The sequence below is a fragment of the Coturnix japonica genome, chromosome 14 (assembly GCF_001577835.2).
Source record: "Coturnix japonica isolate 7356 chromosome 14, Coturnix japonica 2.1, whole genome shotgun sequence".
Classification (NCBI taxonomy): Eukaryota; Metazoa; Chordata; class Aves; order Galliformes; family Phasianidae; genus Coturnix; species Coturnix japonica.
In genome coordinates this window covers 8366021-8380582 of record NC_029529.1, presented here as the reverse complement: position 1 = coordinate 8380582, position 14562 = coordinate 8366021, and the positions used below count along the sequence as shown (strand labels likewise).

Here is a 14562-nt window from a genome sequence, read left to right as displayed (position 1 = left end):
GCTCACATTGCTCACACACAGCTCACACTCAGCTCACACAGCCCTCACCGCTCTCACAGCGCCCAATGGCGGTGTCCGACCCGCCGCTCGCCCCGCCCCGCCAGCCGCGTGCCCCGAGCTGCTGCAGCGCGAGGCGCGGGATGGTCGGCGTTGCACCGCACCGTGCAGCACGTGCAGCGCGAACTGCGCACAGTGTGAGTGCGTGCACAGCGTGCGAGGGAGTGACCCAGGAACACGGCACGTGCAGCTGCAGTGTGCCCTAAGCACGGAAATAGAACTGAAATATAACAGCTCTGGCTTCTGTTACTGTTACAACAAGGCGACTACCAGAACGAGTAATCAAAATCAGACGATCAAAACCGATACCGTGGGGAGAAGGGATTTTCGATGAGGCAACATTCCGTTCACAAACGCCTCCTGGTTCTGCGGGTCCATCCAGCTCCGTTCAGACCGACACCGCTGAGTCTCCATATGTGCCTTTACAAAACCTTCTTCCTGAGCTGACGGGATAGAGCTCACAATTACTTGTGGAGATGTGGCTTATCTGAACTGTTCTGTCCTTTCCTTCCTCATCTTTCCCGACAGCTCCAACTAAGATACACAGCCACACTCCAATGTAAACACCCCACTAGTCTATCGACCCAATGTGTTCAGGAATTACCGAGCAGTTCCAGTCACAGCAGGACATTGTTCTTGGTACAGAACAAGAGGAGCCAGCTGTGGGCTACACAAGAAATGAATCTCTTTTTTTCCTACTTCAATACTCTTTGATGTCATTTACTCTTCCTTCAGGTCATAACTAATCACACAGCAACATTTCTTACTATTAAATGACAATTTGATAGACACCTTATCAATGTATTACTGTAATACGGTGTATTATTGTGTCATGTTGCGTATTAAGATCAAAATTCGCAGAACTTCTAAAGAAACTCTATGAAGTAACGAGATGAAGCATCACACTTCCCATTCTCTGATGTTATCAAAACACTTCCTATTCTATATTATACATACTTACATTCCCACTATCACTATGAAGCTATTTTTAAACGCTGTTAAATCATCAAGAACAAACTGTGGCACTTTTCCAGCAGTACGACTCCAAACTCAGATACTATGAGCTAATAGGGAGAGAAAGCAGGCAAACAGCTGTTAAAAGACACTGAGCTTTTGCATTTGATCATCCATTATTTGATTCGTGGCCAAGAGCAATCGTGTTGGTTTAGCAAAGGATAACAAAGTTTAATGAATGACAGAGAAAAGGAGAACAAATTATGTCAGTGATGAAACACTGTCAGCTTCCTACCACTATCTCTTGTAGTAAGACCACCGCCTCAATTGAAGCCAGTTTTTCACTTCTCTTTTAGATTGATTATGGATGTGATTAAATATGCTTGCTTTCTCCTGCCCTCATAGCAAGAGAATTAGGACAGTGTGTGCAAAACAGAGATAGGATTCAATGTTTCTGAAATAGTATAAAGAAATCTTTATTCTAGAAAAATCACAGGATCCATTCAAAAACTTGCCTGAAAAGATTCTGGTGAGGCTAAATCAGAAATTAACATCAACTGGATGAATGATTCATCAATTAAATTCAGTGGTGAGCACAAACGAATCTGCCAATCTCAAACTACTAAGCAGGTAGAGTTGGACTTAATGTGTGCACTAAGATTTGTCCCGACGTACTGAACGCTGCTATATCCATATGCTCACGTTTTTCTTACCACAATGACATTTGGTATAAACTAACAACACTGCCTCAAAACAATTTGCCCATTCAAAACGCCAGGAACTACATCTACCTGCCACCAAATGCAGACATTGTGAAAGCCAAGGAGGAAGTATGGCGCCTTTTCCATCACACTTAATTGAATAACATTTAAATATTTTCCTTATTTAGTTTTACAGAGATTTTTGTACAGGGTCTCTTCCTGTAGCAGCTGGCAGCTTTGAGTTGATACTGGCCAGCTGGACACCAGCTATATGTTTTTCTTCATCTCTTTGCCATCCCTGAGGGACGTCCCTCTGGGCTCTTATGGCCTAACCCCAAAGATCTGACATTTCATCAGCTATGACCGAATTCATCCACCACCATTCAGTAAAGCTAAGAACAAACATCCCTCAAATTCCAAGTGCTGAGCTGGGATTCCCTCACCTGATCTGCCATATCCATTCTTCAAAGCAGGTAACAGTGACCAGTATACACCAAAAACAACTTTGGTAGTAATTATGGATAAAGCACGATACTTTCAAATAACTCAACTCAAAACCCTCTCTATATAGGCTCATCATTAAGGCTGAATGTGAATTATTTTCCATTACAGAGATGGGTGCAACACTACTGAAATGGCTCAAACTGTATTTGGTCTAACAGTCTGCTTAAGGCCATCTTGCTTTTTCACACTTAATATATGCTAAGTCTTTTGTGGTATGGTCCATTTAATTACCAACAGTCAAATATTCAGTGTGCAGCCGTCATATGACTATTCTGGATTGAAAAGGGAGTCCACGTCAGGATCTGTATGACTGCAACGCCAAGTGGAACCAGACAGATCAAATAGAACATGGCATCATGAAGACCTACAAACAGACTGGTGAAAAACATGAAAACATGTTAAAGCTTTTAAGATGAAGGAGAATCATTTTCTATGGTCGTTTCATAACAAATTACTTTAAAGCATTCATCTTAAATATTCACATACACATTACTGTGAACAATCAATACTAAATAAAGGAAATATCTCAGATATCAAATACGTTTCAGTTATATTTTGTGATTCTACATACAGATATATTTCATAGTGTTTACTTCTCTCATAATAGCTGGGAGGAAATGAGATAACTACATTACTACACATCTGTATTATTTAATACAGAAAATAATTTAAAGCAATGTGATTCAATTATAGAACAGAGCATCAGAAAAGGTTTAGTGGTGCTGCATGTTTTGGAAGAGAGAGAAAAACAGCAGTAGGAGCAAGCAGTTTGATATGGAATTATTTCACATCTGAATTACTAGCTATCCACATAGCATGTTACTATAGTTGCTGAATGCAAGGTGGGAGTTATGATTAATGCACAAAGCGCAGGTGTGGTGCAATAAATTGGCTGCTTGAAATGGGAAGACTAATTTCATCTCACTGTTTTGAAATAAATTTTTACAAGATAATGGAAACCACCAACATAATACACAGATTCTCATTCGTTTTCCTGGATGAATGGTATTTCTTGATCTAAATCTTCTTAAGGAATAAAAGCACCCACAACTATGAATCACAAAGGAGAATATGAGACACACATAACTCTTCTTCTGATACCCAGTGTGGTTTCTGACACTCAAAGCACACATTCTGGCATTCATTGAGTAACTGGAATCATCTACTGACACTCTGTTCATTATTGGATTTTAATTACTTAAATATCAGGAATGTCAACTCAAGCTGAGAAATAGGACCTAAATTATATTTCAGAAAATCAGTTTTTATCATTTACTTCTTTTCCTTAGCATTCAGGGATGAGGACTGAAGACTCAGAACAGCTATGGACACAATGCAAAAAGCCTTGAAATCTGTGAACAAAAGTCCTGTAAAACTGAGCAGGGTTTTGAATGAAATCTTAAGAGTTTATCTCAATCATAAAAGAATGAACTCATGTCTCACTGTAACAGAAAAATGCTCACAATCTCCAGCATAACCTACATTTATTCCTTAGTACATAGCTACACACACCCACACTGATCACAGTCTATCTCAAATCACGTACATGCTAATGCTCCATAAGGAAACAAAAGCCCACAGGCTCTCACATGAATTAATCACTCGGGCAATCACATTTAAGAAATACAAACTGTTAACCAGTATATCACTGGTCCACAGCCAATGTTTATTGGCAGAGGCAACAATTTACCACTTGGAAGTTGTTTCCTGGCCTGTACTCAACTGCATTTTCAGCACAAGTAAACAAGGGCCACATCATGCACACTACCATCACAACTGCCGATGGTTTCTGGTATCAGCAGCACCAGCAGGGATGCCTTGGACAAATTTCTGAAGCTGAAGACAGAACTCAGACAAGTTAACAGCATGGTGGGGTTTGTACTTTGCCTCTTCTACACACTAAAGAGAATTGCAGTTTTGAACACTAAATTCTTCCACGTTTATACAAAACAAGGGACAAAAGAGAAAGAACATCTGCCAAATTACTGACCTTCACTACTGCAATCCTGATTTAGTTTCAGTGGAACAATACCAGTTTATGTTGTGTTAAAACGTCAGAGCTCACATTTCATCACAGTAATGAATTATACCATTGACATCCCAAGTTTCCCATCTTCAGGCATTCTTTTCTCATGCAGGAATAAAACACAGACTTTCCCCAGGCTTCCCTCGGTCTGAACAGAAAGCGATGTATTCCAGCAATTCAATACAAACACATCTATGGTTTAAAGCACCGATAAGAAGAGCCCTTCACTGAAGGACGAATTGAAAAGCACGTTTGTAGAAGTTAACTGCTGTTGCGGCAGCTCTCCAGAAGAGGGCGTTTGTAAACTGTGTATCTACTTAATTGTAAAATAAAATGATAATAAGGAAAAAAATCAAGCCTTATGGGACAGGTAATGCTTGATGTTACAGTGATGGAGTAAAAGAAAAAAAAAACCAAGCAACTACAACCACTCTGTCTACAAGCTATTCCTCAAATTATAACGATATTGCATTAAAAAGCAAAAGCAAAAATACTTCTGAAGCTAACTTCCACTACAAAATACTCTCACAATTCAACAGCCACTCAATCACATCGCTCTTCTGCAAAAATCAGTGATCTTATTTGACATTATAATGAGGTTTGTGTCCTCCTCACATCTTCTCTCTGGCTGGATATCTACAGAATGCATTGAAATCAAAGGAACCTTTCTCACACACAGTCTTAAACTTAAGCCTTCTTTATGTCAGGATGCTTTCCAGAGGACCACCTGTTGTCCTTTTATGCTGTACATTTCTTCATTAAAGGACACAAAATCAGCCTTTTCTCCTTGAAGACCAACCTCCACAAAATCTATGTATACAGCTGTTTTCTATGTATTTTTTAAACTTTCTACATGGAATTTAGAGGATCTATATACCTCCTAGGATATCTATGTTGTTCTTTCAAGCAAACCCCAATCAGACTGATTTTTGCCTCTTAGTCCTGACTTCAGTTATTCTTTATGCTGTCACTTCTTCTTGTTGTTCATAAAAGTCTATGACCTTTTTAGTGTAAACCCTGATAATTTGTTTTTATAAAAGCCCATGCATTTATAATGTGTTAACCAGCAACCATGGCTTTATGCTCCGCATTAAGGTCTCTAGGGAAAGCAATGAAATCATTAGCATTAGAATGGTAAGTAGTACTGAAGTCAAAATGGTACTCCTTGATGGAAATTCCCTCCCTGCAGTGATTAAAATGCTTTCTCTCAAATTAAAAAAAAAAAAAAAAAAATCTTAGCTGCAACCCTATTAAGATTATGCATGTAAGGAAATAGACTTACGAGATAACAAAACACAGCAGCCAGGACTGCACCTCTGTTAATAAGAAGCATTTGGTAACCTCAAACATTTCTTTTTCACATAGAAACAAAAGCAGTTAAATATTGCAATGTATCCTTTTTGAACCCCCCAAAATTAGGTAGGTATCCTTAAGCGTAATGCTTGATAGAAGGCTTATTCTTAAAAGCAAACAAACAAAAACAACAAACTAGAAAACTTTCCTATTTCTACCCAACAACAGAAAAATACCACACAGAAAGCTGTTTTTGAAGTGCTCATGTTTCTAAAGTGCAGGTGATGAAAACTAACAGCAGATTAACATTTTTCATATGACAGGATTACTTCACTTCAGTTCCTGTGATTTAAAGTATCCCTTTTGAACTCACCTTGGATCAGGCTGAGCAACTTCATTATTCAGGTTCTCATAACCAAATTGATTCAGTATTGTAACCACAAGCATTGGGGCCAAAGACTGGGCAGGCTTGGTAAATAAAGCATTGGTACCAAAAACCATAGAGGAAAGTGGTGATCTAAATATTTCAGAAAATAAAAATAAATACACAGCACTGTATTATGAGTATATAGAACCAATCACAATTGTGTTACTTTAAATGCTGTTAAAATGCAAACACTAACTATCACGATGGCTTTGTTTTACACTGCTGCTGTATTTCATACACTTCCCACATTGACCAGCTATTATGACAAGATTTCATTTTCTGTGGAAATAAAAGGTAAAAAACCTCCGGGGTCCATAGAACCTGGCCCCAATTCTGAAATGACTTGCACTCAGGTTCAAGTGTTAGCTCTGAAACTAAACTAACCTGAACAGAGCATGGAAAATTAGTTACAGTTTAAGAATACACTTGTGAGGCCAAAAAAGGAAGTGTTGCACCAGTTCTCACCTTTGAGGGTGAAGTCCTCTAATACCCTTCCACCAAGATTGAATGTGCACTAATACAATCACTGATGGAACCAGCAGGAAGCTATTTGCACTTTGATATCAATCCCAGAGATCTATGAGTTTCCATACGCAAGGTCTCTGCGGGTTTTATCTTTGATTTCTTTTCAGAGAGGTAACAGCAGCCACTTAGACTTTGAAATTTGCACCGTGAGTAGCACAGGTTAAACTTTCTAAACTCTTTTTCTGTGTTAGAAGAAAGGTGACAGTGGACGCATTGGATTACAAAGTAATTCAATTTAGGCTGACAGGAATAAACACGCACACAAAAAAACATGAAGAACGTGGAGTATACAGTGCTATTAAAGCTAGAAATGAAGTAGTCAATTGTTCAAATTGCTCCGCTGAAATAACTGCAGGAAACTTCATTCAAGTTCTTTATTTGTGCTAAGTTGTTCTCACAGAAAGTACTTCTGTGACAAGCACCCAGATCACTCACTGCCTTTACTTTGCCATAATCTAACTTATGGAAGAGTAGCATGGCAAATAGACAGAATATTTCAAGAAAAACAGTTAAGACTGACATACCTTCGCTTGTGCTTCATTAAATCTGCATCAACAATATCCGCCAAAGGCAAATTGAACAAACTAAACGAAGCTTGTACAATTACCCTACAAGAAGACAAAACATTTAAGATTGTTTAAAACACATTTTCTTAATAAAAAATGGTAATTGATGCCTAATCTGACACGCAGACACACACACCCAACCAATCTAACAGCCCTGCAAACACACAAAGCTGACACTAAAACATGGCAGCATGTCTTGAAACAAACTCTGAAAGCACCATTAGATCTGTTCTTAATTGTGAATTAGAAATCAATAGGCACACCTAAAAGGTTTCCCTGCCCCCCCCCTGCCCCCCCCCCCACACACACATTTTTTTCCTGGACACTGATGAAAGAAGACATAAATATCTGCTTGATGTTATCAGCAAATGTTATTTAAAATGATATGAGGAAAAGAAATGCTAAAGAAGAAGGAAAAACTGCAGATTTCCTCTTGAAGTCTGAGAACAACTGGAGGGGACTGGAAAGACCACATGTAAGACAAACTTCAAAGTAGAATGAGGACAGTAAAAAAAACTTCTATGCATTCCTATGCACATTCACATTTTGCATACATCTATATGTGTGCATGTCCATACATACACAAATGTGGTCTTAGTAAACTGCCGAACTGAAACTATAAATTCAAATAATAGAATTTCTTCATTTCATTATATTTTGGCTGTGATTAGCTTTTACTTACAAGAGGCTACAAACAATTAGCACTTTAAGCAGCCTTTAGGTACCTTATAAGATTTTCCTGGGGAAATCCAAATATATCTTCATCATTTAAAGTACGCAGGTAATGAAATGCAGTTTATTGGCCACACAGCTCAGTGTTACAGTAGCCCATGAAATACTGAAAATGAGAATGAAGACAGGAAAAAAAAAAAAAAAAAGAGTAGGAAAGTACATGCAGAAATGCAGCAGTGAAACAGGAAACAGAGAGAAAAAATGAACTGCTGAATACAAGCAGGTCTTCATTTTTAATTAAGTTTTTATATATTAATAAGATACTTCCTCAATGCAAGTTCTATTTCTTGGCATCATACTTGCCCATTACCACTGAAAACACGACTTTGTATTGATTATCTAATGGATACTTGACTTATTGGTACTTGTTTTGCAGTGCAACCCACAAGTGTTCATTCAGTACCAAATGAGATCTGAGGAAACACATGAGGTCCAGCAAACACTGTCTGAAGAGTTTCTCTACTGATATCTCTGTCTCTGTGGTTGAAAAGAGGTTCTGCTTCTCTTGAATCTGAATTTGTCCCATGTTAAACCAGAGATACAGCTGGAGGGATTTGGTTGCAAACCTCAGTTTACTCTGCACTTTTGGGTTTTTTGTTTTGCTTTGTTTTTCCTTTTGATTGGTTGGATTTAAAAAGAAATTAAAAGCTGAAGTGAAAGCTGAGAGAAGTTTTCAGTTTCCTGACAGATGAAACAGAATAGAAAGAAAAAGAACCCAAACCTGTTAAAATCTTCATGCTACAGAAACAGGTGTCCACTCTGTTGAAATGATTTAACTGGTATGCATGAAAAAAGAAGGGTACTTACTTACATGTTTGTTGTGAGATAAAATGCCAAGAGATAATAATGTCCTGGTCCTAGAACAAACATGATAGCAGCAGCTGCTCCTTCAAAGTAAAAGGAAAACAAGATGATCCTGTAATAACCAAACTTCTTCAGCGACGTGTGGCTGAGAAGAACAAGGCACTGAAAAGAAAGACAAATATATGAGACAAAGACATAGTACAGTATTTCAGCATTAGGAGACCTTTCAAGGACAGAACAGACATAAATAAATGCTTACTACACATCAAAGGAGGAGGAAAAAACTCCCTAAAAAGTACAGACCAAATAAAAACATAAGAATTGAACAAAGGGAACCATCTACTGGATGATTCTCTGTTAGCCTTACCAGCTACGAACGGTCCTGTCACTCTAGCTAGGTAAGAACTAGCACATCCCCAGGAAAGTACTGCTTCCCACATTGCCTAACTATTATTTCATGCCCATGTTACCAGAGAGGTAAAAACAAATCTGGGAAGTTGGTATAGTAAGAAGATCTGACTGTAAGAAATTCAACATACTCTCCCCCAAGGCTGTTATCTGGTTTTTGCAGAACTGTGCTTATACTATGCGTTCTAAGATGTTATGTCTGTTACTGCATGAACCACAACCTCTGTAACTGAGAAACAGCCCTGTCTCAGGAAGCATCCTTCAGAATTCCCTTATTACTTGCTTATTTCTAAACCAGCATGTTTCTAAGAAAAACAGTAACTTAGTAATTCTTCACATTTAAATTTGTTTCCCTTTGTTTCAGCAACAGCTCTCCCTGGAAGTCAGGTTTGCTCTTTGCACCAGCTTCTGCAAGGAACCTACAACAGAAGCTGGAGCCCATCTCAGCACAGACCTCTGGAGCACTGCCTGTAAGAAGGGGCTTTATTTTCAATGTTTGGATGCTTTTCCAGTAAGTGAAGCATAGGACATGGCCACCAGAGAATTCTCTTATTGTATCTTAAACTCAGAGGGACAAAATCTGAGAGAAGTGAGGTCACAGCACACACTCTATGGTTCAGTGACCTTCGAGACAAGGCGTCTCTGGGGAGCAGAGAGAAACGTATCTTCTGAAAGGCTGTTTGCTTCACACCATCACCCTGATTTCACCAGCAGCGGTGACTGTTATATATTGAGCATAGTTCAGCTTTCCTTACTTCTAAAGTTTCTGATTTGCTTCCAAAGTTTGTACTTGTTTGTACTATAGAAAAAAACACACTAAAACCTGTGGCAAAGATTTCAGCTGAGATGACTGATATTTAATTTATCGAACGAAATAGGTGTGCTTCAGATTTTGGGGAGAAAAATGTCAGTTATTCTGTGTTATATATGCAAAAGCTAAAAAAGCAACTGAAATAGAACTGTGAATTCCAATTGCTCCTTCTAAGCACCTCCTATAGAAAAGCATTACCACTTAAAGGACATAAATTTTGAGTTGCTCCCAGCACCATCTGTACCTGTGTTGTAAGTCTACTTCCTCAGTTCTCAGCAAGTAAAACAAGGAAAGATTTAAAAATCCAGTGCAAGATGTTAGAAGGGAAGAAACAGGAATTTGTTTTTATCCACTGCAGACAGGAGTGTTTGTACTCTGTGGGACACATTTTTGCCTGCCTTTCTTTTGCTCACACATTACTACTGGTTTGTGTTCTCCTTTCTTTTACATTTCATTCCTACTCCCATCCCTGCTGGAGTCATTAAATCATCTTTCCCCACATGCAGTGTACACAGCTGACAAAGTCAGCAAGCAACAAAATAAATGGGGATGTATTATTCTCCAAAAGCAGTAAGTTTTGTTTCATTCCTATGACTGAGATACGTATTTCAAGAGCTGTTAACACCTAATAACTTTTCCAGTGTTTTGTGCAGTTTGTTTCACACTTACCAAATAAGAGATTACTCTTTCGTCATGTATTGCAAATCAAGATCAAAAAGCAAAGTGCTCCGAATTCTACAGATTTTGCTTTTAGAAACTTTTTATCTTGGCCATGTTTTCCTTTGTTTGCACTCAGGTACCAGGAATCCTGTAGGATGCCCCGTATGCTCACTTTTTACCTTCTTATATAATAATTTTCTACTGGCCTGCCTGCTGGCCCCTTCTCACTAAGTCAGCCTTGCTCCTGGTTAGGCTGTACCTATGAGTACTCTCTTTTAGAGTCTGGTGAGCTGGATTTGTTCCTCAGTGTGGACTATCATTCATGTAGGATACAGCATTTTTTCCAACAAGCAGCATAAACAGATACCTGTATGTAACAAGGACAGACAAAACACCACATTCCTGTATTCTGAAACTCAAGAAGTGACCCTGCCTACCTGAGGACAAATGAAGCCTGCTCCATACATGATGCTTCTTATAGAAGAAGAAAGGACATCCCGAGGAATGAGGTTATCCGCAAAGATCATCATGAAATTGTTGCAGAACGCCAAGTGGAAAACTTGGAAGAAGTTCATAGTAACAAAAAACACAAAGTTTTTCTCTGTCATAATCTGTTTGGTCAATGAAATTACCGAGGACCAGGAGAGAGCTCTGTCACCATTTCCTTGATCAGCATCCTCAGCAGGAAATCCTCTCTGCTCATACTGACTGGTACTGTATTTGCCTGTGTAATACATACAAGCTGTCGCTAACGCTGCAATCAAAACAGCAAAAGCCTGAAAATAAGCAAAATTTTCCATATTATCTGATATCAGGCCACAAAAGAGAACACTTGTCGATCCGATTAGCGTTGCTACTTGGTTGTATTTTATAAGCTGGAGCCTGCTTTCATGTCTTGTTGAAATTTCTGCAAAGAGCGCGCACTGAGCAAGCAGCACAAAAGTCAGCAACCCATCAAAGGCACATAATGCAACAATGAGGTGAAGACCACTCAGCCAGTCACCTTCTTCATAATATCTCCAAGGAAACCAAGGAAGCAAAAAGGCTAATGCGTATAACGGAGCTCCGTAGAGAATTGAGAACTGGCGTCTGGAGCAGCACGGCAATTTGGAGTTATCTTGAATATAGCCAAAAAGTGGATCATTAACGGCGTTCCATATCATAAATACAACCTGGGACAAACACAACACAGCTTACTATTGGTGCGATTTTTCTGCAGAGGTTATACAAACAAGAAGCAATAAACACCATATTTATTTAATATTTAAGTCATCAAATTTCTACTTAAAGAACAAGAGATGAAAGAGCAAAAACAGACTTGGGAGTAAATTATCAGAAGTATTTTGAGGTTTGCAGTAATTATTAAATACATTTTAAAAAGAAAGTGTAAGTAGGCAGTGCCCAGTGCCAGCTGAACCCCATGGCTACGGCCTCACACCTCTGAGAGCTCCACACCAGAGCTGCACCTTGCTCACTCACTGCAAGTGATGCAGAACACGAGCCAGCTCATTGCCTTCCAGAATTTACAGCAAGAGCTGCACACCCAGCTATGGACTTGCAGAACTGGAGCAGTATTTAAGTACTTGAACAATCCACAGGAAAGCACTAAAGTCAAACGTACCGCTGGAACCGAAAAAAGTTAGTTTAAATGATTACTTCAAGCTAAACTTCCCAACTATCAAAGTTGAAGATTTTTGTCCACAGACAGCAAACAAAACCAAACCCCAACCAACATACCCCAGTGTACAATACCTGTGCTTGATGAAACGCTGCTTCTGAAATTCTGTATCGGTTCAGGAAAAGTTTGACATAGTAAAAATTAAAGATACTGTTCATCATCCCGGCACCCAACGTGGTCATGGAGTACGCCAGAGCATTGGGGTGGATTTCCAAAGCCAACTTCATCTTCCCAGTTGTGTGAGCCTCTTCTTCCTCGAGGTACAAGAAAGAATTATAATAGTTGGGTAAATAATTTTCCAAAGTCAAACGATGTGGGAGATTTATGCCAGAGGTGCAGAAATGGATTCTAGCGGGGAAATTTTCACATCCTTGTTATAAGACACTTAACAGGTGCAAAATATCAACTCAGTGACACTTCTAAACCCCATCAGTGAAAAGCCAATAGAACAGGTGGGCAACATTTTAAGTGAATCATTTCTGCACTGTGCACATAAAAATTAGCTATCGCAAACACTAATTCTGGTGCAGAGGTCAAAGGAATGGCCCACATTTCACATCTTGCCAGCTACGTAGCTGTAAAGCTACAGAGCTCTGTGCAGGAATGAAGTGAGTCAGCCCACAGCCCTACAAGTTCCATCGCTGTGAACGTCAGACTCTTGGATGAGCATTCCTTTCAAAGCAAAGTTTTGGGTTTATATTTTTAAATGCTCATGGTTAACAAACAGGGAAGAAATACTCACACCTAACAAACAAATCAGACATGAGCAGAAACCACAGAGCCAGACAAGCACTTCTTCACAGTCTAAATATTTTCATACCAGAGAAGACAGCGTGTAAATAAAACCCAGAAAGTGACTCATGCAGAGCAGCACAGCACTGAAGTATGTCCAAATAACAGAGGTTCTTTAATACGGAGCTCTGATACATCAAACAGAGCTTCAGCCTACAACTTTCTAAGCTGCTGACTTCTTCCGCATGTCTCTGGTGAGGAACTTTAGTATGAGCGCTGCAAGACAGAGACAGCCGGCACCAGGGAACCCTCACCTGCTAAAGCAAAGATTCCCTTTACGACTCTTGACCAGATTTGATTCTAGAATCCCAACACAAAAATATTTCCCTCAGGTCGCTCTTTTTAACTAAGGCTTTAACAGCTCTGAGAGGAGCTATTTACCGCTCCTTAGGAGGCACTTCATGCTCACATTTCAGCCTTAACACTAAGCTTAGTGCAGCTACGCGACCCGCTGCCAGCAGCGCACCCCATCCGCACCACGTTAACAGTTTTATCCAACATTTAATTCTCTAACAACATCCAAAGGTCATTTATCGGTAAGAACATGACTCAATTTGCAGATAATTGAGCGGGGCCGTCATGCATGTCATCAAATTCATCTGTTACGGAATTTCCCATTTCCAGGTGATTACACTTTGCACCTCCCCAACGAGTTCGGCTTCATAAACTGAACCGAGAAACCTACAAAGAACAACAGCATTGAAACGATGGCCGCGTGAAACGTTCATGCTTCAAAAGAGGGATATAAAGAAAACGTGAAGGGTGATTCGCTACTGAAAACATCGTGTTCTTGTTAGAAGGTGTATCCACATCTTCACAAATACACCGAACGTATGTGAGACCTCGGGGCTGCGACCCTGGGCAGGTTCCAGTGCAGAACCGCGGGCATCTCCCTCGGATACACGCTGGGCATTAACATTCTCGAGCCGTATTGACTCAGTTCCTTCCTACGCACGAATAAGAGACAAATCGCTCCCGTCGCTCCAGAAAACTCCCAAGTATCGTTTGTTTCACAAAAGGCTCCGAACAATGCGCCTCCAGCGCCATGACTCACAGCTGCGCGCAGGGTCTGACTCGGCTCCCTGCGTTATTGGCACGGCTCGTTTATGAACCGGCTCCTGGAGGAGCTGAGGTCCCACACACCTCCCTGCCCCACAGACGTGCTCTTTAATTGTACAGCAATTAACACGCGTGAGCCGCCCCGCACAGCACAAAGCGCTGCGGGCTGAGGCACAGCGCAACGGCTGCTCCTGCTGCAGCGCCGGGCACAGCAAAGAACCGGCACCGCTCAGGGAGAGCCGGGAGGAGAAGGTTGGGCTGCCCGGCACTGCGGGGCGCACAGAGCGGCACAGGGAGCCAAGGGACGGAGCCGTCCTGTCAGAGCCCTCACAGGGAGCGGCAGCAGCTGAGGGGCTGAGGGGCCTCACGAGGCGATGAGGGGCTCCGCGTGAGGAGACGCCCCGCGGGGACACGCAGCAGCACGGCCGGGCAGCTGCCACGCCCTGCCCCGCTCCCAGCGCCCCGTGCCGCCTCAGCCGCACCGAGACAACCCGCGGCACCGACACCACCGCCAGCCCCGGCCCCGTCACCGGCCCCGCTCCCGCCGCCCCTCCCGCGGGCACCA

The 14562-nt window shown here is 40.9% G+C and overlaps 1 protein-coding gene across 1 annotated transcript; it reads right to left on the bottom strand.

Annotated features, from left to right (window-relative positions):
* Window positions 1-2461: 2461 nt before the first annotated feature.
* LOC107320862 (transmembrane protein 180) lies at window positions 2462-14520 on the bottom strand. The gene is made up of 6 exons (XM_032447563.1): window positions 12221-14520; window positions 10906-11640; window positions 8597-8751; window positions 7012-7095; window positions 5909-6052; window positions 2462-2591 (listed from the first exon to the last, which is right to left on the bottom strand). The coding sequence occupies exons 1-6, from the start codon at window positions 12371-12373 to the stop codon at window positions 2462-2464; spliced, it is 1401 nt and encodes a 466-aa protein (XP_032303454.1). The 5' UTR covers window positions 12374-14520.
* Window positions 14521-14562: the final 42 nt, after the last annotated feature.